This window comes from Musa acuminata, chromosome BXJ2-2, assembly GCF_036884655.1.
Source record: "Musa acuminata AAA Group cultivar baxijiao chromosome BXJ2-2, Cavendish_Baxijiao_AAA, whole genome shotgun sequence".
Classification (NCBI taxonomy): domain Eukaryota; kingdom Viridiplantae; phylum Streptophyta; class Magnoliopsida; order Zingiberales; family Musaceae; genus Musa; species Musa acuminata.
In genome coordinates this window covers 34,381,134-34,403,315 of record NC_088339.1, presented here as the reverse complement: position 1 = coordinate 34,403,315, position 22,182 = coordinate 34,381,134, and the positions used below count along the sequence as shown (strand labels likewise).

Below are 22,182 nucleotides of genomic sequence, written 5' to 3'. Positions count from 1 at the left end.
ATTAATTAAGGATGTTGTGACTAATTTTTAATTAATTAAGATTATATGGATCACTAGATATTTTAAACATAAAAAAATTGACTCATAAGCATAATTTTATATAACTAAATATGCATACATAATATGAACATTTTATCGACTAAAATATTGAAAATGATATTTTCTCATGATTTTCAACAAAATATATCAAGAAGTTTCCAAGAAGAAACCAAAATCAAATCATTTTCATGACAAAAAAAAAAAAATGAAAACTATTTCGTATCAAGGCAGAGGTCAAAAGGCTCTGATACCAAATGTAAGAAATCATTGAAGCCAACTTGCGTTTCTAAATCATTATAATAGAAACACAATAAAAACTGATGCGGAAACAAAATAGCGTACCTCCAACCATTGTTGTCAAGAATTTCTGGAGAGGTTTTTTCTTGAACTTTGGTATTTCTCGACTCAAAACTCTTGCTTTAGATGGTGTAGGAAATCTTTTTTGCTTCAAAGAGATGATTAAGCCCAAGGACCAAAATTCTCATATATATAGATGTTCTCCTATCAAGAATATTTATTATCACCAACTCATAATGTTCAAGAATTAATTCAAATTTGTAACGTTTGGACCATAATAAAAAATTTTAATGACATTAAATATTTAATTTAATAATAATGATTTCATGTATAATGAATAAAAAACTGAAATTAATAATAAATGAATTATGGAAAAAAATTAATAATAAATGAAAAAATTAATAATAATAAATTATGAATTTTAATGAAAACGATTATATTATTATTAAATAAGATATTTAATAATAACGGATACATTAAATTAAGAATAAATGAGAGCAGGACCACTGCATGTCCCACCAATCGTAGATTAATTAATGATTGGCTTAACGGGTGAGGATTTGCTGTAATGGTGATTTCTTGGCCTAATCATGATGCACCCAATCGATCATCACAATCCAAACACCACAGTGGTCATCGTTGTGGATTAACTCCATGATTGTTGGTGGAATATGTCGGCTCGATCTTTCTATGGCCTGAAAGAGAACTCTTCCTTTGTATTTCTCATTGGTAATAATTTAAAGTTTCTGTTAATTAATTAACAAAAGGAAACGAAAAAATCATGCCAAATCAAAGACTCGACGGAACCAATTTGTCTAATCGATTTCGACCGATGCGAGACCAAGTCAGAACGGGTCGGTGGTAGCGTGCGCACGTATGTTCGCTAGTGATACGGAAATTATTTTTGCCTATAACCATAGCTTCCCATGTGATTGACGATGGTATGGAACAAGAATCTGTCATATTCCATGACGGCTTACGGTCACAGGGCGTTTCGATTCCAAAGAGGGGGTTGATGTTGCATCAGGTTATATTATCTATCTTTCTATTACACATTAATCCATCTCAAAATCTTCAACTCCAGTATCACAGGAATCTTGACCTCGTCAAGAAGAGGCACCCTCGACGTAATAAGCCTTGCTCCAGGAGGAGAGACGTTTGCACCTTCGCTCTTGTTTCAGGAATACTTCTCACGCAGTAGTCAGTCAAATCTCGGAATTAGATCGGACTAACCTTCCACCTCGACAGAGGCTACCGACACCGACACCGACACCCATAAGTAACGCTCGGGAGCTATCCGTCACCCACGTGGGAACTACTCTCAACGGCTTACCAATCACACCCTTCTCCGGGTTCTGGCCAGGCTGGACCGCACCCCTCGTGCGGACATGTGGACTCCAACCGGTACGAAGACTTTGGAGTTGCGCGTTTATTTTATTTCACGGGAGGTCCCGCGTTCCTTGCACGTGCGTGGCTCCCACTTGTCTCACAACCTTCAACGCCCGTGCCATGCGTGGACCTGCGTGTCACCATACTTCACGTGTCAGCACGATTGATATGTGTCACACGCGCTCCCTCTGCCCTGCGCCGAGATTGTTTCAGACACCGATACCCCAAATTATGAGGTTTCTGACCGTGTGTCGAACGATTAAAATATGGTCAACAACAGGAATCGCAAGCACTGAGCTCACCAACCGATGGGGCGGCGTCGGAACGCGTAGCACTGTAATGCTGGGTATACAACGTGTCTGCACAGGAAGGCCTTCCCCCCTGTGCGTGGGTCCCACTTGGAAAAAGTTGCCGATCCCACGTGTCGGAAGCAGGTGATGTTTGGGGTCCTAAGACGGGTGCGTCGGTCAAGCGTATTCACTTTATATTTCTTTCTCCTTTTTTATTTTCCTGCGACACGTGGGGTGGGAGGGGGTGAGATGAGGTAAAGGCTGACGTACCTCACGCACGTGCGATCCCGGTCGACGCCTCGCGGTTGCTTCGACGAGATTGCGTCTTTTTATTCACTTCTTCAGCGCCGGTTCGTGTCGGTAACGGCCGCGTCGGCTCGGTGAGGGGCATCGGCCGATGTTGCCCGTCCGATCACAAGTGACACTGTCGGGGTCGCTCGATGAAGCGATCTTGGCCGTTCGTGCAGTTGACAATGACATGGACCGACTGGGTCAATCGTGGAGACCGAGTTGGAGTCTCTGGCTTTATTTGACTGCACCAGCAACCAAAATTATTAGGTCAGAGGCAGAACAAACGATAATTATTATAAGAAAAAAAAAACTCGCTATTAACGTATCAAAGTTTAATCAACTTTATGCAAATTACTCCTCAATTCTCATACCACGGTGTGCACAAGGCATTTGAGTTTATTTCTGCTCGATTATAACAAAGCTACAAAATAAAGATATTATACAGTCTTTACAACTTCATCTCCACAATTACTTTTAATCATATGACTTGAAATTTCATGAAGAAATACAGAAAAATGAAGAATTGTGGAAGCCATACATGTTAACTAGACCAAGTTAAAATTCAATAAACCATAAATTACTTGATCAGAACTCCAGTCTAATCAACCCACGTATTGGGCATGGTCAGCAATGGATGCAGGGTGACCCGAGACAAAGTCTCTTTCTGGAACTTAATTAATTGGATATAGGATGAAAGGAGACATAATTCTTGACCTGCCCTTTTTATTTCCTATGGGATGTTCTGAGTCCGAGTCACAGTTTTTCAGACTAAATGCTATGCTTAGGTACAACCTTAGCTCATACTTAAAGTAATAGCATCGGAGTGCAAGCTGATCAACATCAACATAGGCTGGTGGGTCCAGGTGCCACTTCTAGACTTCACGTAGTCTACCACCAGATGATCCAGGAACACAAGAAACGATAGACAACCCAAGGCCAAGTGCCAAGTGAAATGTGGAAAGATGAGAAAGTTGGAAGCATCCTAGAAGCTCACCTCCTCCTCCTCCTCCTTCTCTCTCTCTCTCTCCGTGCGAAGAGTCCATGCATGAGAATCAACTGAGATGGAGATGCATATAAGAGATCAGAGAAAGTTGCAGTCAATAAGCCAGAAGCAGATCATGGGGAGGTCAGAAATAGATGGGAGGTGCAGGAGGCACCCAGAGCACAGGCAATCCAGAGGGGTGTGCCCCTTCTGCCTCAGGGATAGGCTCTCTCAACTCTCAGCCTCTTCTTCTGCCACCACCACCCTTTCCTCTGCCGCAGCCACCTCTTCTCCAGATACCAACCTCTCTTCTGCTGCTGCCTCCCCTCCCAGTCAAGTCCACAACAAAGGCTTAAGGCTCCTTCTCAAGCCCGGGCCGCTGAAGAAGAGCCGGTCGCTGGCTTTCGTGATCGGCAGGCTGAGAGACGAGGACAAAGGGAAAAAGAAAGAGGAGGGGAAGAAGGAGAAGGATAAGAAGAAGAGGAAGAAGGGGGGGAGCTTTTGGTCTAAGATGGTACTTGGTTCAGACAGGAGGAAGGAGGTGGATGGTGATATGTTGCACTCCAGGACCATGAAAGAGAAGATTGCTACTAAGTGGGCTTTATTCTGATGTATGTTCCCTTCCCCTTCATCCTCTAACCCTGCAACCCAAGGAGAAGATAAAGAAGAAAAAGGATGGTCTTAGTATATGATATACTAGTTCAAAGATTTAGAAGATGTTAAGCCCTTTTTCATATGTCCCTTGTTGTACATAGAAATTTCCCCTACAACACACAGTTTGTGCTTATTCTCTTGAGAAGATTATATTGAATGTAATAGGGATCTTGTAAATAACATAAGGGCTATCTGATATTCACTACAATTAAAAGTTTCAATTGAGATCAGGGATGCTTCTTAATTATGATTGCTTTGAATAGATTTGTTTGTATCTTTTATAGAACAAAACCAAATTTGAACAGGTAATCTTCATCACTTTTAAGATATGGAATTGACAAGTCAAAACATGGTAATGACATCCAAAGGAAAATCCCTGTTCCTTCATGACCAAATTGGCAATTGTATTGATGGCTGTTGGGTATGAACATATACTCTTACTTGAAATCTAAGCAGGAGGATAGGGAGCTAGACAGAGGAGCATACCTTAAAAGGTTTTCTGCATCTTCATCACATCAAATCGATTACTATAGTTCAATAAATTCACCGATCTATAGGACACCATCTAAACTGCAAAATAACACAACAAAATGTTAGTACAAGGGCTGTTGCAGTGCCAGATCACAGACATAACTAGAAGTGCTTAAAGGCTCATCTTTGTTTGAATTTAAGAACATGAAACTCATCCTTCGCAACACCAACAGATAGATAGCAAAAGCTCAGGTCCCACCTTTGTGAAATTAGGCTAAATTATTTCAAAAGAAGTAAAATGAAAAAACGGCACCTCTTATCAGACTTTCATCATCATCTGCAATTCCTTCAAGAAATTTGCGGCACCTGCCTGCATACCTCCTCTTGATCTGACAAAGTACCAGTCACTAGAGCGAAATTAACAGCAATGCTGTTTTGAGTCCTACTGAGAACTTTGTTGTCATTAATAATGATCATGCAAGGAAACTGAATGTGGTGATATGATATCTGTAGATGTTTTGGTTATCACCACCTACTCCATTTCTGGTTTGGTCGAAACCAATGTCATAACATCATGAGACAAATCATCAGAGCACAAAAAAGGTATCTAGGAGTAGGAGTAATAAAGAAGCACAAGGACTAAGGTCAAGGACAAGCACAAGAACAATTAACTAATGGGAAAAGCACATACACAACAACCACCAAGAGTATCAGCTCCTTTGCCACGAACATTAATAGAATGACACAAGCCAGGATATAGAGCATATAAGAAAGCATAGTGACCACTAACCAGAATTAACTCACAGAATGCAATTGACCAAAATATAAACAGAAGAATCAGCTCAGGTATCTTTGATACTATCTCATGATACCATCTCTTTGAAATTATTTGCAGATTCAATCCTGCTTGTGCTAGAATTACTTTTAACTCTTACCTGTTATACATATTTCTTTGGGCTTATCAACAGTGAGTTCACAGTGTAAACATATTATCCATGTTTTTGGTGCCTGAATTTGAGTGACCACCACCGAATTATTTGAGGATCGAGTATAAAGATTCCATGGCACAACCACCTCAAAGAATAAAAGAAACTTGAGGAGAACATAATGAATGGCATTTTGAACACAGGAATCTACGAGCAGAAGAAGATAAAAGCATGCGTTGTGGAACCTTGTAATGTTCAATTGCCTCATAATACTATCAGATACCACCTGTAAGTTATCTTTTAACACAAAGACAACCAAAAAGCCGAGAGCTGTGCCTGCAGAAAAAGAGGCGAACTCGTGATCCTCAAAACTCGTCGATCTCTAGAGACGAACATTCTGCAGAAGAGATTCAGGGAATGAATCCGCAACCGGAATGAAAAGAGAGGAGCTTACTCAGCAACAAGGAGATCCAGAAATCAAACAGCAGCATGAAAACCGAAACCTATCCCCATCCGAAGACTAAAACCAAGGATGCGATGTGATGGCTGAAGGACGAAATCGATCAGAGCTTGCTTGTCTCGCGAAGAAGGCTGGACGTTGATGGGCTGCGAAAGGATGCAGGCGGAGGTCGGCGGCATGTCGGCCGGACTCCACTCCAACCATCGAACACCTGGTCGGCAATCGTCCTGGGTGACAAAACTAATTGATGTGACCAGATCTGGCGCGGCTGAGGCCAAAGGCCAAGCGCCGTGCGCGCGTGGACGGACCGAATGCTGTGTCAAGTTTCTCTTAAAGCCGGACCGGCGTGTGAATACCGAATACCTTATCAATTAACATAGAAAGACATTAGATGAGAGCAATCGAATACGCTATTTTAAGCTCACGTTGAGTGAAATTTATGACGAGCATATTAAATACTAAATACTATTAAGAAAGCTATTTAGAAGATTGATCGAAAGGCGTTTATGGCTTTTTATACCCTACCACAAAAAAAAAAGAAAAAAGAAAAAATCAAATCTTATCTGGTGATCAGAAAGGATGAACGGTGGAAGCCATTCGATCAGGCGCAACGATGAACGGTCCAGATTGAAGATCCTTAGCTTCCTAAGTCTCGCACCTTCGCTATAAATTAGGGTCTATTAGGGAGCGCTCCAAAGGGCGCAGAGAAACCCTAGCGGCGGGGACGATTGGCGATAAATCTGCTGTCGTCTCTCGCGTCGAGGAGGCAAGGGAGTCTTTGATCCGAGATGAAGGTATGTTGGCAAGCGGATGACGGTTTCCGATATTTCTTCCCGAGTTTTTTTATTGTTCGTGCCGGAAGTATGAGGCGCGACGAAACTTGTTACGTTTAATTGCTGATTCGTGGAGGATCTGAATGGCTAATGTTGGTCTTGGTGTTGTCTCCCTTTGCAGTTCAATATTGCGAATCCGACCACCGGGTGTCAGAAGAAGCTCGAGATAGATGACGATCAGAAGCTGTAAGTTCATGTGGTTTTTGGAGTATCATGTCGATGCTTTGCGTCTTGTTTATAGATCGGACTTTGTTGTTGTATTGTATTATCCTGTTCCATTGGTTAATTTATTTCATTGTTCTTCATGTAACAGGGGCAACATATGTCATGTAGTCTTGTCTTGCGATCTTTCTTATTCATTCGATCGATGCAAATTATTGATAGAATCTGTTTTGCTGTCATTATCGAGAGGGATTTTGAATTAGTGCATGTAAATCGTTGTTTGTGAGGGTCATTTTAGTTTATTTAGATTATCAGATTTTTTCGTAGGAAATAATTGCATCAATTTGCTGAAACTATGTTTCTATGGTTGTTTATGCCCACATGATTGGTATGCCTAAGTTGATTGTCAAATATCATCGGGTGTTTCATTGATTTAAAATGGTTATGTAAATGGTCAGAAATCATGCTGTTTATAATATGAAATATGGGTTTGAAATGATTTCCTTCAAGGAAACTCTGGTTTTTTGGAAGTAAGTTATTGCAAGCATTTCTTCCAGTTCTTTGAGAAGAAAAGCTAAAAACTTTCAGCTATAGTTTATACAATTCTTTGGTTGCGTCTGATAATCATCTCGACCATGATTTTCACCTGACAAAAGAACTAGCCCAGGTGTTCTGGATATCATATTTTCCTCCCAAAAACACTTAGCTCCTGATGCTGATAGTTAGTAGTGGCTGTAAAATATATGTTGGACTACCAAGATATCTTGAACGACACTATTTGTAACAGTTCTCTGTTGCTTTAGTTCTTTTTTTCTTGTTAATATTTTTTTGTTTGTTATATTGTCAACTAATGTATTGTCTCTTTTTACCTTGTTCTATAAGTCTCCTAATATTGTTTTTACCATTTAAAATTTCGGAATTCACAGAACCTATTGCTTACAATATTATCATATGATCTGTATGATTTCACTGTGTGGTCATATGATATACAACTTTTTTTTATTATTTTTCAGATTTTTTATATTCTTGTATAGTGCTATAGTGGTTATAATGAACATGCACTATGACTTCATAATTTGTTATGCAGTCGAGCATTTTTTGACAAGAGGATCTCTCAGGAAGTCAGCGGGGATGCCCTTGGTGAGGTATGTGTTACCTGTGATTTTTCTGTAAGAATGCTGGTAAAATAGTTTATGATATTAAAAATGTAAGACATGCAATTTCTTACCAGGAATTCAAAGGCTATGTTTTCAAAATCATGGGAGGATGTGACAAACAAGGTTTTCCCATGAAGCAGGGGGTACTCACACCTGGACGTGTTCGCCTGCTGCTGCACAGAGGTAATGATATATTGTTATTGGTTTTTGCAGCCATTTGGATTATTCTATTTTGTATTCTGACTTTAGTTAGTTTGTCACAGGTACACCTTGCTTCCGTGGGTATGGCAGGCGTAATGGGGAGCGCAGGAGGAAGTCGGTTCGTGGATGCATTGTCAGCCCTGATCTCTCAGTTCTGAACTTGGTTATTGTTAAGAAAGGTGAGAATGATCTTCCAGGGTTGACTGATATTGAGAAGCCTAGAATGAGAGGACCTAAGAGAGCCTCAAAAATCCGCAAGCTATTCAACCTTTCCAAGGAAGATGATGTCCGCAAGTATGTCAATACGTACCGCCGAACCTTCACAACAAAATCAGGTTCAGTTTGACATTACCAGACTCTTTACCTTATAGAAGATGTATTTTTCTCATTGCTATGTTGTCTTGCATGCCACATGAGCTGCTATACTATTGTTGACTTTTGGACTAAGTTTTGCTAGTGCTTGTGAGCATCATCTTGATTTGCACTTTGACTTTTTCTTAATGATCTTGCTGTCACCATAAAAGCATCAACACTAATGATTGTAGTTCTCTTTGTATTTTGTAGTGCTTGAAATTGCAACCATCATTGTTGGATGTCTTTTTAGACTTTGTATATTGTTTCCAGTAGAACGTCGGGTTTGATGCGTTAGTGGTAATAGGCATGCAGTTAGAAACTACTGTGACGCAATGTTATATCATGAACATAAAATGAGGGATACTTTGCCATGGATGGTAAGCCATGAGATGCCTGTTATAAGTCTTTCCTATGGGATCCTTTGCCCAGTTTGGTTGAATCGTGCTGATTCAGGTTTCATCTTTGCAGGCAAGAAATGCAGCAAGGCACCCAAGATTCAGAGACTTGTGACGCCATTGACATTGCAGAGGAAGCGTGCCAGGATTGCAGAGAAGAAGAAGAGGATCGCAAAGGCCAAGTCAGAAGCAGCCGAGTACCAGAAGCTGCTTGCCACCAGGCTCAAGGAGCAGAGGGAGCGTAGGAGCGAGAGCTTGGCCAAGAGGAGGTCCAAGCTTTCTGCTGCCTCCAAGCCATCCGTTGCAGTGTAGACCTTGTTTTTCCCGAGGGAAATGTGTAGCTTAAGCTCGGAAACTGTTTTGCCGTTTGAGATGATGCAAACTGATCGGTGACTTTTATCTTTTTAGATGATGGATTTTGATCGAACGATTTCCTCCAAATGCTTTTAGCAATTTGGATGTTGGATCTAATACGTTGTTTGCGCTGTGCATATTGAATGCTTCGTTTCTATTTGTGAATTAATAGGTTGTTTAATTGGTGTAGGGTTGCAGATATTGTTGACATTTGATGAAAGTAACAAAAAATTGATGCTGAAAATAAGTCTCTAAATGATTTAATTTGTTCAGTTATGAGCTTTAGCCGAATCTATTTACGTAGGAATCACATCTAAGCAGTAGAGAAAAAAAAAATCAGTTAATCGCAATATGATTTAATTTGTTCAGTTATGTATAATGGTAATTTTTTTAAAAAAATATTTTTTTTCTCATATCTATTTGATTTATTATTGTGGCGCAATCATTATTATTTTAAAAGATAATATCATCCTAACCATTGTTTTCATCGTGTCCTCATTTATCAGGTTAGCGATGCTCATGGACGGGAAGCTCTCGTTTATCGCTTTTCTCGATTTTGATGATTGATAAATTTAGACTCAGTAGATAAGTTTATCGGGCTAAGTAGATAAGTTTATCGGGCTAAGTATGTTTTTTAAGTGATACATAAAATATTTCGATCATAAACTTGGGTCAATTATTGAGCAAGCTAGTTGAATGTTATGTTGAAAAATTATTATGTTAAAAATTAGACATAAATGATTGATCGACGTATTAAAGATTAGATTTAATGCTATAGGTTTTGACATCATATTACATTAAAAGATCGGATGACATGGAAAAGTCAACATATCAGTAGAATATGTGATATGTCGAAGAAAAGATCGATGTGCTAGAGGTTCGAACGAAATGTCGAAAGATTGGACGACATGTCGAAAGAGCATGCAACTTATCGAAAGCTTCGTAAATGTGTCGAATATGTGGTGATTTGTTAAAGTCTTGATCGAGATTATTTTTAGTTAATTTAAATTGGTATTGGGTGAAAACTCATGTGAACTTATCGAGGAACCCATTGGACTTGAATTAAAGTTGAATTGGACCTATTAGAAGACCAAATCAGTGGCCTAAACCGGGCCTGGGCGATGGTACCGTTAGGCCCAAGTGGTTGTACCGCCTGAGTTAACAAAAAAGTATTGTTTGTTTTTTTTTCAGCATTTTCGATGGTAGTATTGCCTAGGGCAACGATAGTATTTCCTAGGCCAATAGTAGTACTGCTAAAGCTAAGATTCGCCCATTACAGTGGTAGTATCGCTCGGTGCCAATAATATTATCATTAATACCCTAAAATTTTGTGTATTTGAATTTTTAGCTCCATGAAGTATTTTGGGGTTAGTAAATACCCTACTTAGGCTTGGTTGATGGAGCTAAAATTTAAATCCTCAAAATTTTGGGGTATTGACAATACTATTATCGGCACCGGGTAGTACTACCGCATAAGGGGTCGTGAATATTGGATTTGGCAGTACTATAATTGGCCTAGGCAATGCTACCATCGCCCTAGGCAATACTACCATTGAAAATGCTAAAAAGGCACAAATATTACTTTTCAGTTAAATCAGGCGATACAATCACTTGGGCCTAACGATACCATCGTCAAGCCTGGTTTAGGCCATCGATTTGGCCTTCTAATAGGTCCAATTCAACCTTGATTCAAGCCCAATGGATTCCTTGACAAGTTAACATGGTTTTGATTCAATATCAATTTAAATTAATTTAAAATAATCTTGATCAAGACTTTAAACTCTCATTTTAATTATAATTTGAGTCTTATCCTCTTTAGTTGGTTATAATTCTATGTTGTAGGAAGTGAGAGATCCCAAAGAGAGTGAATGTTATCTCCTTAGTTTGAAAAGGAAAAAGTTATAATAAGAGTAGTTGATCTTTGAAAAGAAGATCGATAATAAAAACTAATAGCTTCGGGAAGACGAATCAGGAGCGGACATAAATCAGGAAGATCGAACCACTATAAATCAGTTTGCCTCTCTTTGTTTGCACTTTACTTATGACTTAATTTTATTTACTTACTTGCAACTTTAATTTGATTAATCGAGTTTTTGAAACATATTGATTTATCAATCAAATTTTATAATTAATTAAAAGTATTATTGTACTAATTTACCCCTCCTTTTCAATGCCATTAAGATCCTATCATCCTCCTTTCCTTTTGTCAATGTTGATAACATAGGTGATGGGACGAAAACAATGCTTTAGTAGTACCTCAATAACAATAAATAAGGATGGTGGATGAGAGTAAGGGGGTAGGGAATGAGATATAGACGATGGATGACGGGGCTAAGTATATATATATATATATATATATATATATATATATATATATATATATATATATATATATATATATATATATATATATATATATATATATATATATATATATATATATATATATATATATATATATTCTTAAAAAAATAATTTCACTTACTCCCCTATTTCATGTTTATAGAGTACCCTTCTAACCTTTGTACCATCGATAGTTGTTTCCATCACTAGTTCTCATTGACATTGATGCAAGTGTCACTTGCTCTTTCTAATTACTCTGCTCCTTTGATCAAGGGGTAGAAGTAGACAGGAGCATGCTTCCTTAGTGCTAAGGCCTTGGAATCTAAGAGACGATAGACGAAGGCAAGGGTAGAGATGACGAATGAGGACAAAAGTGGAGGTAACAATATATGACTAAGAGATGACTGGACGAAGAAGATGCTCTACGAGACGGACGAGGTCGATGATAAACACAATGAGACAAATTTGGAGCCTTAGAGACACCTCAGTAGTGGTGAACGAGGGTGACAACGATATAACACAAAAGAACGATGACACGACAGAGGCAATGATCGATGAGAGGAAGAGAAGGCAGTGATAATATATATATTTTTAAATAAAAATACTCTAAAAAATAAACTCGAAAGGGATGCTTTGCGGAAAAAAAAAACATAGGGACTTTTTGAAAAAACTTGTCCTATTTGTTAAACGTGAAAAATGAAAGGTGTCGATTACAATAGCTTATCGTCATGTCATTAGCTCTCAAATAATGTCGTCGTAATATAAAAAGAGAGTACTATAAGAACACACAGGTTTTCATCTGATTCCAGCAAATCAAAACACAGACTGCATCAGAAAAACTGACTCCCTCCGCCAACATACAGACACCAATTAAAATATCTGCTACGACCGGAAGATGAGAACGATTCTAGCAGACCATTCTGCTGTAAGCAGCTACCAGCGAGGAAACCAACATTTTAGGAGGTTTTACAGAATGTTTTTGTTCTTGGGTATCTCCTGAGCAGGGCCAGGGACGATGATCTTCTTTACCGGCAGTGTCGGTCTGCCAGTTGTTGCTACGAGGGTCAGAAGTCAGGTTCTTCCTGTTCACAATGTTGAAAATCTCAGTGAGGACAGTCCGGAAGGCATTCTCAACGTTTGTAGAAGGCATTCAAGTGCTGACGTTTCCAGGAAGAAGAGGTTCTCCTTCTGAGCAAATTCTTGGGCATCTTCCGTGGTTACTGCTCTCTGGTCCTCGAGATCGGCCTTGTTTCCGACCAACATGATCACGATGTTCCTGTCCGCATGGCTCCGCATGGCTCTGCAGCTCTTATAGCCACCAAGGAATATGATCAAAGCTTTGGCACTTGGTAATGTCGCAAACCAGCGAAGCCCCAACTGCTCCTCGGTAGTATGCACTGGTGACAGCTCTGTAACTATACCCGTGAAGATCCAAGCTCATCGGATTGCAGACTAGATGGTGTTTTCCTTTTTGACATAAAACTTCAAGCCCTGTAGGTATACTCATTCAATGCATCAGCAAGAACTCATGAAATTCAAACTAGATCTCGAATATGAAAGACATTAAGGTATCTGTTTCTAGATTGAACTTTTCATCGCAATGAGGGAATTGCAGATAAAGAAAGGTTACTGAAGAAAGTGACAAGTTCAGACGCTCATATCGTAAGGAGTCGTTAACGACAAAAGTCAATTAATTAACTAGTGTTTGATGTCTTGTTAAAAAAATAAAGATGAAATAGCTAAATAATAGTTAAGCACAAGAAACAGTAAAAAAACTTCACTATGCTGCAAGAAACACATGTAACTCAATATGAAGCATATCTGAATGTCATGCATCAATACTTCAAAATTTGGGATGGTTAACTACCAACCAACCTTAAAATGTTCTCAAGATATCATGTAAAATATTTGAGTTTTAATAGAACATACTTGGTCATCAACTACTATGTCATCCAGCCTTCTCTAATGCTGATGTTAGAATCTATTTCTTACTACCAAATTTCCGTGCTTGAAATCACGAAAAAGCAAAATAACGTTTAACAGTTTGTAATTGGATCACAAAAATTCAAGCTTTTATTTGAAATATTGCAATCTTATATGAAACTCGTATATTTTGTAGCAAAAAAATAGCTCCAGCAAGTGGTTCATTTTTCGTTGGTCAAACAAAAAGTTTTCATGGGAATTTCTCATGTCTATATGGCTTTTACAGATGTTGAGATTCTGCTGCCTGGTGCACAAGATTGGAAAATTGGATGGCAAAAAATGTGATTTATTTCTGAGTGAGTTTGAAAATGATAGTAGTAGGCAATTCTGGATGTCAAATCCAGTAAAGATTATGGAATGATGATGATTGTTCTACATTGGTGTCTGCCAGCAAGCATATTTTTTTGTCAAAATAAGATTCATCGGCTTTTATGGTGGTATATATTTGATTTTGCCATTTAGTCTCATATTGGTTGAGAAGTATCGAAACCAAAGACTTATAAATCCGTCTAATATCTCTTACTCTTAAAGGTGTCTTTCGGAACTCACGAAAGGGTAAAACTATGGGGGTATGCCCATCGTCCAAAACAGACAATTTCTCATAAACTTACGGGCCGCAACTAGAAGAAGGGTCCGAGGCCTACACCTCGAGTATAAGAATTATAAGCTCATAAGTCAATCGAGTCTCCATTTAATTCTTGGCTTTGTGCTGAGTTCGTCCATCATTCAAAATGGACAATTCCTCCCAATGGGATGCACCAATAGCCAACCGACCAAATGATCACTCATCACATCAGACTATGAGCCCTTTTCTCCCTACGGAATGGAGCAGTGATAAGGCCTTCAATCCCATTTTGTCCCTTATCACCCTTCGTACACTAAAATGAATCACTTCACGAGCAGTTAGATCGACAAGGCATTTCTCCTAACACCACTTATTGCATATGCAAATAGTAACCAGCAAGAACTACTGAATACTTCAGATACAAATGATCAAATCCCATCAGACGCGCAACAAGATGTAAATCTGAGGAATCGACTAGGGTCCCGGAGAAGAGCAAAGGAAGTACCTCTCCTGACCAGCGGTGTCCCAGATCTGCGCCTTTACGCTTTTGTGCTGGATGATGAGGGTCCTCGTCTGGAACTCCACCCCGATCGTCGCCTCGGAGTCCAGGCTGAACTCGAACCGCGCCAGTAACTGCGATTTCCCCACCGCCGAGTCCCCGATCAGTACCACCTTGAACACGTAGTCGATCTTGTCCCTTCCGCCCGCCATTCCCGCCGCTGCTCCGCTGCCACCACCGCCGCCGCGCTCCAGGTGCTTCCTCTGTTCTGACGGCAGAGTAGAGCGAGCGCAGCACCCGTGAGTGACCCGATCCCTCTCACGGTCACCTCAGCCAGCCGACAAATGGACTCCTCTGCAGGCGTTCGCTCACCGTCTGTCGTCGGTAAGCGCCGCGAAACTTCTTTGTCGAGCAATGTTTTCCCTACCCGCGTCTTTTACCTTCGTTGTGATTAATCGATCCAGTGGAATAATCATCTACGTGGTGTTAGATCATTGGGTGACGCGTAAGCGAGTACTATCTGCGGTAATACGGTTTCGTGATTGGGGTATACGTGGAAAACGGAGCGGCGTCGGGATGGTGCCACGTTCGCGCACTGATGGGTCGATGGCCGTACGATCCGCAACTCTATTGGTGGATCTGATGATGCTGTTTTACTCGTGGAATTTATTGGTTTCACCTGCGTAATGTTTTGCCACGTACGACTTGCTGCGACGAAGGCGTCGATTTGGTAATTAGGAGGTTATGTGTTGACTATAACGCCATACCAGTCATTCTATAATGGCTGTTATATCGGCACCGTTAAACACACACAAGTTTGTATGCGGAAGTGGATATTGGCTGTAAAGGGGCGAGAAACGCGCGAGCGACGCGTGCGGTCGCGGGGGTGAGGCGATGGAGGAGGAGGAGCACGAGGTCTATGGAGGGGAGATCCCCGACGAGGGCGACATGGACGCAGACGTCGACATGGCCAGGCCTGATGAGGACGCCGCCAAGGTCTTCCTCTCCCATCCGCCTTTCCCACTCGAGATCCTTCGAATCTGTAACCCTAATCCGCTGGTCATGTCGATTCGGTTTAGTTGCAGGAGCTGGACGAGATGAAGAGGCGGCTCAAGGAGATGGAGGAGGAGGCCGCCGCCCTCCGCGAGATGCAGGCCAAGGTCGAGAAGGAGATGGGCTCCGTCCAAGGTCCGATTTCCCTCCCTCCCCTCTCTCTCCTCCGTTCCACCTCTAGGGCTTCACCCCATCTCCTGTGATAGGTTGATCTGTTCACGATCTAATGTTTCGGTTGAAGAGATGTTTAATTGCCAGTATAGGAAGGCACGTTTGGCGCATCAGGATGTGAAAATAGGCAAGTATGGTTGGAAGGAGTTCAATCTTCGTGATGCAAGTTAGATATGTAGTTGTGCGTGTTAAAACACAGCAGTGGTATCAGATCCATGCCCAGTTAATAACAATATCTTTTCAGCATGTATATGTTCATGCGTAGATACCAACTACGGTAATAGTGTCAATCTCTCTGTGCTACAATGGATTGATATCAAGATTTAAGGTATCTTAAACTACCTCATTTGAGCTTGGGGTAATTCCCTTTTGGAATTTTGGATGTCATGCCCTGGCTTGGTACTCTTACTGGTCCAATAACTTGGAAACAATAACCTTATATCATGTGATCCAAAATTCGTACGCTCAAGTTATTAGTACTGTTAAGTTTCATGTACCACTCTAGTCCATCATTTATTTTCATCGTGGAACTAATTGTGGCAATGCATTTGTAGTATGGCTGTGCATAAGCTATTCATGAACATTCAGCTATATATGCTGGTTTCACAAACCAATATTGAGTTTTATTTAAACATGATATTCTGACTTTTATGTCTAGATAGGATTAGAGATATGTTGATTTCTTTATGCTTTTCCATGTATTCCATCAAGCATTCAATCAACGTTCATCTTGTCATATGTGTAGATCCTGCTAGTGCAGCAGCGTCCCAAGCAAGCAAGGAGGAGGTTGATTCTCGATCTGTATTTGTTGGCAATGTGAGTTTCATGATCTGACTATCTTGCATGTGTTGATTTGGAACATGTTCGTTCATGGTTTTGATTGTTCTGCTGATGTTTGTCAATCAATGACTTCATTTCTACAACATATATATCTGTGAGGTCTTGAATTGTACAGCACTCTATGATGTTCTAGTTGGACCCAAGAGCCTCGTTGATTTACGCCTTGCTGTAAGTAGATAAATGGATTTAATATATGATTTCAACATTGCTAACCTCATCTGAATATGTTATGCATAATTACGTTATCCTACATGGGCTAGTACTACAAATATGGAATGGTCTTGCAATGGATTTTATCTTCCATGCTTGTTAGTTATTGATTTACATATACCTTTTTTCCCTTGCCAGTTTACTTATGTAGTCACACATGGTATTCTTTATGCATAGATTATTCAAGAATTTGCTGCTAGAAGGAACCACCATTTACTGCCCAAATCAGTTTTTGAGGACTGGTATTAGATGATGCATTCTTATGACTTGTGAAGATCTTCAGCACTTTTCGATTCTGATGCTCATTTTTTGGTCCTTTTACCATCATATGTTTCTTCAAAGAGGCTTTGGAGCATCATGTATGCAAACTAGATATCATGATTCATTGCAGTTGAAAATAGAAAATGCTTGACAAGAGCTCCTTTATGTTCTTGATGTTACTTGATGGTACCTTAATTACATGTGTGAAGGGAAACCATTCCTCTGTCAAAATATATTATATGTATATGTTGGATGCATGAGAAAGATGCTCAACAATAGCTCACTTATGTTGGATGTATGTTAGCTTTGTTTTCTATCATCCAGCTACCAGCTGGTAAACCTTGTATATTAGATTTTATTAACTAGTGGGTTGTTGGTTTTCTCATTTTGTCACAAAAACTGCATCTAAGTGCATTATGGCTCCTGCACAAGTTGATCTTTTAAGGGTCATTGTCTTCTGGAGAAGATAGTTCATTTCTGGATACGGACCAAGAGTATATTAGTGATCTTGGATGATATCTAAGCAGTTCCACCACATCATGGTATTCCAGACATTGATTTTTTACTCTTACCTAATTGAATGGGTAAACTTCAGATTTTGCTAATTTTTGACCAGGCAATTTCTGGAACAGATACAGGAATGGTTCTTTGTTCCTTTTTTTTTTTCTTCTTATTTCGGGCAAATTGAGTATGTTTTTAGCTAATGTTTGATACTATATCATTCACAGAAAGTAGTAAATTTTTTTTCTTTTTACTTTGTATTTGAGCATGTATCAAATAAAATTGTCTGATGGAAGCATCATTTTGGTTTCTCTTTTGTTATTTGAAGTCCTTTTTGTTAATTGATTGAGTCATATCTGTTGTTATATCTTCTCAAATTTTGAGGTAATTCTTTAATGAAATGTCTAATAATGGCCGCAGGTACACTCTTCAGTGTTCTGAGTTCTCTGTTGCCCAGTATAATGGGGTGCCAGGAAGCTCTGATTTACAGTAAGGCCTTAATTAAAAAAAGAGAGAATTTCTTTTTAAAAAGAGTCACAAGAGAAAAAAGGGATGATCAAAAGAGCATGAGAGAACAAAATCCCAGGGACAATGGGAAACTTTAAAAAAAAAGGACTCAGTGTGGAAGAAAGATAAAAGAAAAAAAAGGGAGAGAGAAGAATAAATAATTTATGCAGTTCCTGTAGTTGTTTAACAGAAAAAGGAGGTGGGCCATATAGTAATGGGCCTGAAGAAATCTCAAAGAAAATTGAATGACTTGATGGTTTGAAGTTAGGCAATAGGATAGGTGACATGAAGTCCATTGTGCTTTGGCATAATGTAACTCCATTTGGGCACATGCAACTAGTGATGCTGAAGGCTGCCTATACTTGGTGTTGGAGTTGGAGAGCTTTGGATTATAATGTTGCTTAGCATTCTATGGTGAGAGGTCCTTGATCTCTTGCTTGTGGCCTTACCTTTTACTACTTCTGTCTGTGTTGTGAGCATTGGTTTGTACTGTTGCACAGAATTCTGCAGTGAGAGGTCCTTGATATCTTGCTTGTGGCCTTCTCACTTTCCGCTTCTGTCCATTTTCTTGTCAGCTCATGTTTTTTTGTTTAGTAGCACAGTCAATTTGCTGTTTAAAGTATAGTTCGCTATGTCATGAACACTTTTAAACACAAGTTCATCGCTAAAGAGTACTAGATGGATCCCTTTCTTAATTCTAAGTGGTCAAGGACTAGGAAATTAGTTCCTTTTTGAGCAGCCAAATAGTTTTGTGGCTGGTTTGGTTGGATGTAAGTGTTCGAAGTCAACAAGTTACATTTTGAAAGTGAAACTTGCAAGAAATGGCTTTAAATATATTGAAAGAGACACGTAGTACAATCACCTCAAACATTTGTTCAGTTAAAAATGAACTAATGCAGTCAGCTAATATATTGTTTGTTGGTCGACAGTCTCGAATCAAATCAGCCATCAATGTCTAAACGGTATCATGATGTAGGCCAGTCATGACTGAATTATAATTCATGGCAGGTCAGCTGTCATATGATACACCAGTTGTCAAGTGATGATCAAGATTAATCGTCACCAACAAGACTGCTGCCGGGTTGATTGTGAGTTTATTGGTTGCTAATGAAGCTGGCTACCATAAAAATATTACACTGTGGAAGCCTTTAAGCTCTCCACGATCTGAAGTGATCAATGAGAAAAATTATATAATTTCGTTTTGACATTTTGAATCAAATTGACTTTGGTGAGGCTTTTGGATGAACCAAACTAGTCAAAGTTGACTGCTTGCACAAAGTGCCCCTTTCTGCTTTCCACTGTCAATTAACCAAAGACACTCTAAATTAGAGAACCTTGACAAGAATGCTATTAACAAAGGCAGATTTTCCATGTTGGAGTGCAATCATTTTTCTTAGTGCATGACCGAGTATGATTGTGATTAACATTTGACCAAAAAGGTTCTAAACATCAGTTAATTAAGATCTTAGTGGCTGTGATGGAACTTCATAACTTAAAAAATCCTCATCTTGTTGAATGATAATCATGATATTATTGATTGGAAACACTCCCATGTATAATTGAAATTAATTTACTAGCAGTGGCATGAGTAAGCACAACCTCTGTTAGACTAATAACCTGTTATGTTATTAATTGCCTACTAATGCCGATAGCGGTTATGAAACTGCAGGTGGATTATGCTTGCACACCCGAAGAAGTGCAGCAGCATTTCCAGTCATGTGGAACAGTCAACAGGGTTACTATTCTGACAGACAAATTTGGTCAGCCAAAAGGTTTTGCTTATGTTGAATTTCTAGAAGTTGAGGCTGTTCAAGAGGCTCTCCAGTTGAATGAATCTGAACTACATGGGCGTCAAATCAAAGTTTGTTTAGTGTTAATGTTATGCTTTTAATTGCTACCTTCTGATTAGATATGATGATTTTTTGGGTTAATTCTAATGAAAGGGATGCTTCTTTGCAGGTAGCAGCTAAACGGACTAATGTCCCAGGAATGAAGCAGTTTCGTCCAAGGCGGTTCAGTCCATACATGGGAAACCCATATAGGAGGCCGTACATGCCTCCATACTTTGCTTCCCCTTACGGATATGGGTTAGTGCTCTGTTATCCTTCACTTTTCTTCAGGCGAAAGCTAATGCTCATGCACACAAATGTTGGAACTCCTTGACTATCTTTGCAGGAAGTTTCCAAGATACAGAAGGCCGATGCGTTTTAGGCCTTTCTGAGCAGTGGAGAGTCGGTTGCAATTAGCTTTATGTTGTCTGTATCAAACATTATGGGACCAGTGCAAATGTCTGTTGCAGTTCCGTTATGATATTTTATAGGTGCGAATTCCTACCGGTAGACTTTAATAGCAAGCCAAGGCCATAGGAATAAATTTGCACTGTATTATTATTGCATACTTTTGCTGTTCGTGGCTGTGTCTTGCAACCGATTAATGTGTGTGGTAATCATTGTCTTTCTTATGATATAATTGCCTGCTGCATGACTCATTTTTGCTGGCCATTGTGGATGACAACATTCCGAGTGTTCCGACTGGCGGTCTTGGGTGAGATTGTTTGTTTTCGGGGTTTGAAGATGGTCCAGACCATGTTTGGGAATGTGTGAGCATCTGCTTTAATTTTTTTACAAAGTGTTCTTTACTAAAAAAAAACTGACGAAATCTTCTAGCTGACAGGTTGAAGATTGTTGCAGAACTCTTGTCGAGTAACTAGGTTTGGATTCCATGGTTTCACCTACCTTACAGTAAGTCATATTCGAACTCTGATATCCGAATCTTTGTACTGTACCTTTAGAATAGTCGGTTGCAGATCGTTAATTTGTATCCTTGCGGTCGGTCTTTACTTTTTCTTCTTTTTTTTTCTCGACTTCAATATTCCAGATCGTTATTAGGATGTTGACATACGAGCTTCATTACAGTTCCCGAAGTAATACGAAAACGAAGGGTAGTGCTGAATGACGACATTGCATGCGTCGATGGACAACAATATTTTACTCAACAAGTCGTTTTGATGGGCCACCATTGTTTTCGTTGTTTCTCGGTATATTGTGTTCACCGACATATCCAGACGTACAAACTGTTCTTCGTAAAAGAAGCATTTGACAATGAGATTTTAGTCTTTTCTGCTGTATTGTGTTAAACCACATGTCAGGATTGTAATTTTATTTCCTCAGGTTTAGTGCAAGATAAAGAGGGTAATGATGCGACAAGAAATCGTGGAATGATATATAATTGCTGAGGGCGAGGGGATTGATGAACGTTTATGGTGAATAATGGGAGGGAGGGAGGGAAGGCTCCACTTCTTTAGGATTTATTTATAAAATTGCAAATGTGCTCACGTCTCCGAACGTTGGGTGCCACCCATATATATATATATATATATATATATATATATATATATATATATATAGTATTGTGAATAATAAAAATAATAATAAATAGGACCAACCATACCACCACCTGTCCAACTCTTTTTTCCAGACCAAATGCATCGCACCACGTTGCGTCTGCCTACTGACAGTGAGCAAGAAGAAACCGGGCCCAAAAGTTCATGCTTTCTCCTCTTGACTTGAGATTCAAACTCGGAGCCTGATCTAACTTTTTAACAAAATTCAAAGTAATCCCAACCAACGTGCTTGCTTGCTGCCTCCTTTTCCTATTATCCTGTACGCATGCATACACGCAGACATTTTGTGATCAGTCCCTTGGTAATCAATCAATCATGCGACGACGTCTTAGACCACAAGTATGCTTTCTTCGTAACACCCAAAAAGTCGACATCTGATTGGCCATTACGCGCGTCGAACCAGTGGAGTCGTCACTATAAAGCCACGTCCAACCTCCTCGGTGCCACAACCCTGAGATCCAACGGACGTCACCATCTCACCTAGCGATACCAGCCACCGCCAGGATCATTCATCACTTAGCTTTCACGCGCCGCCCAGCCGTCGGATCGAGCGGCCCCCGGTAAACGAGTCTCGCCCGTGGCTTCCTCTCC

At 39.7% G+C, this 22,182-nt stretch overlaps 3 protein-coding genes and 3 long non-coding RNA genes across 8 annotated transcripts; 4 read left to right on the top strand and 2 right to left on the bottom strand.

The window, feature by feature from the left end:
- Positions 1 to 1,342: 1,342 nt before the first annotated feature.
- LOC135606278 (uncharacterized) lies at positions 1,343 to 6,312 on the bottom strand. 2 transcript variants are annotated; one of them, XR_010484746.1, is made up of 5 exons: positions 5,794 to 6,312; positions 4,727 to 5,675; positions 4,429 to 4,512; positions 2,286 to 2,548; positions 1,344 to 1,855 (listed from the first exon to the last, which is right to left on the bottom strand). It is a non-coding gene; the product is annotated as an uncharacterized LOC135606278 (long non-coding RNA). The 2 variants fall into 2 exon arrangements; XR_010484745.1 differs by having other exon boundaries at positions 1,343 to 1,855; positions 4,429 to 5,675.
- On the top strand, positions 3,159 to 4,172 carry LOC103976699 (uncharacterized). The gene has a single exon (XM_009392003.3). It carries the CDS (start codon positions 3,368 to 3,370, stop codon positions 3,896 to 3,898), a length of 531 nt encoding a protein of 176 aa, XP_009390278.2. The 5' UTR covers positions 3,159 to 3,367; the 3' UTR covers positions 3,899 to 4,172.
- A 148-nt stretch (positions 6,313 to 6,460) lies between the features above and the next one.
- On the top strand, positions 6,461 to 9,392 carry LOC103976700 (small ribosomal subunit protein eS6). Its single transcript, XM_009392004.3, has 6 exons — positions 6,461 to 6,593; positions 6,754 to 6,818; positions 7,882 to 7,939; positions 8,026 to 8,134; positions 8,215 to 8,487; positions 8,975 to 9,392. The coding sequence occupies exons 1-6, from the start codon at positions 6,588 to 6,590 to the stop codon at positions 9,211 to 9,213; spliced, it is 750 nt and encodes a 249-aa protein (XP_009390279.2). The 5' UTR covers positions 6,461 to 6,587; the 3' UTR covers positions 9,214 to 9,392.
- Positions 9,393 to 12,347: 2,955 nt separating this feature from the next.
- Positions 12,348 to 15,217, bottom strand: LOC135606276 (uncharacterized). The gene is made up of 2 exons (XR_010484743.1): positions 14,652 to 15,217; positions 12,348 to 13,089 (listed from the first exon to the last, which is right to left on the bottom strand). It is a non-coding gene; the product is annotated as an uncharacterized LOC135606276 (long non-coding RNA).
- A 253-nt stretch (positions 15,218 to 15,470) lies between these two features.
- LOC135606275 (polyadenylate-binding protein 2-like) lies at positions 15,471 to 20,649 on the top strand. Of its 2 annotated transcripts, none has more exons than XM_065097272.1 (6): positions 15,471 to 15,641; positions 15,731 to 15,833; positions 16,615 to 16,685; positions 19,858 to 20,049; positions 20,148 to 20,275; positions 20,364 to 20,649. In XM_065097272.1, exons 1-6 carry the CDS (start codon positions 15,540 to 15,542, stop codon positions 20,407 to 20,409), a joined length of 642 nt encoding a protein of 213 aa, XP_064953344.1. In that variant the 5' UTR covers positions 15,471 to 15,539; the 3' UTR covers positions 20,410 to 20,649. The 2 variants fall into 2 exon arrangements, with proteins under 2 accessions (XP_064953344.1, XP_064953343.1); XM_065097271.1 differs by having other exon boundaries at positions 15,475 to 15,641; positions 15,725 to 15,833.
- On the top strand, positions 16,692 to 18,198 carry LOC135606277 (uncharacterized). Its single transcript, XR_010484744.1, has 2 exons — positions 16,692 to 16,877; positions 17,097 to 18,198. It is a non-coding gene; the product is annotated as an uncharacterized LOC135606277 (long non-coding RNA).
- Positions 20,650 to 22,182: the final 1,533 nt, after the last annotated feature.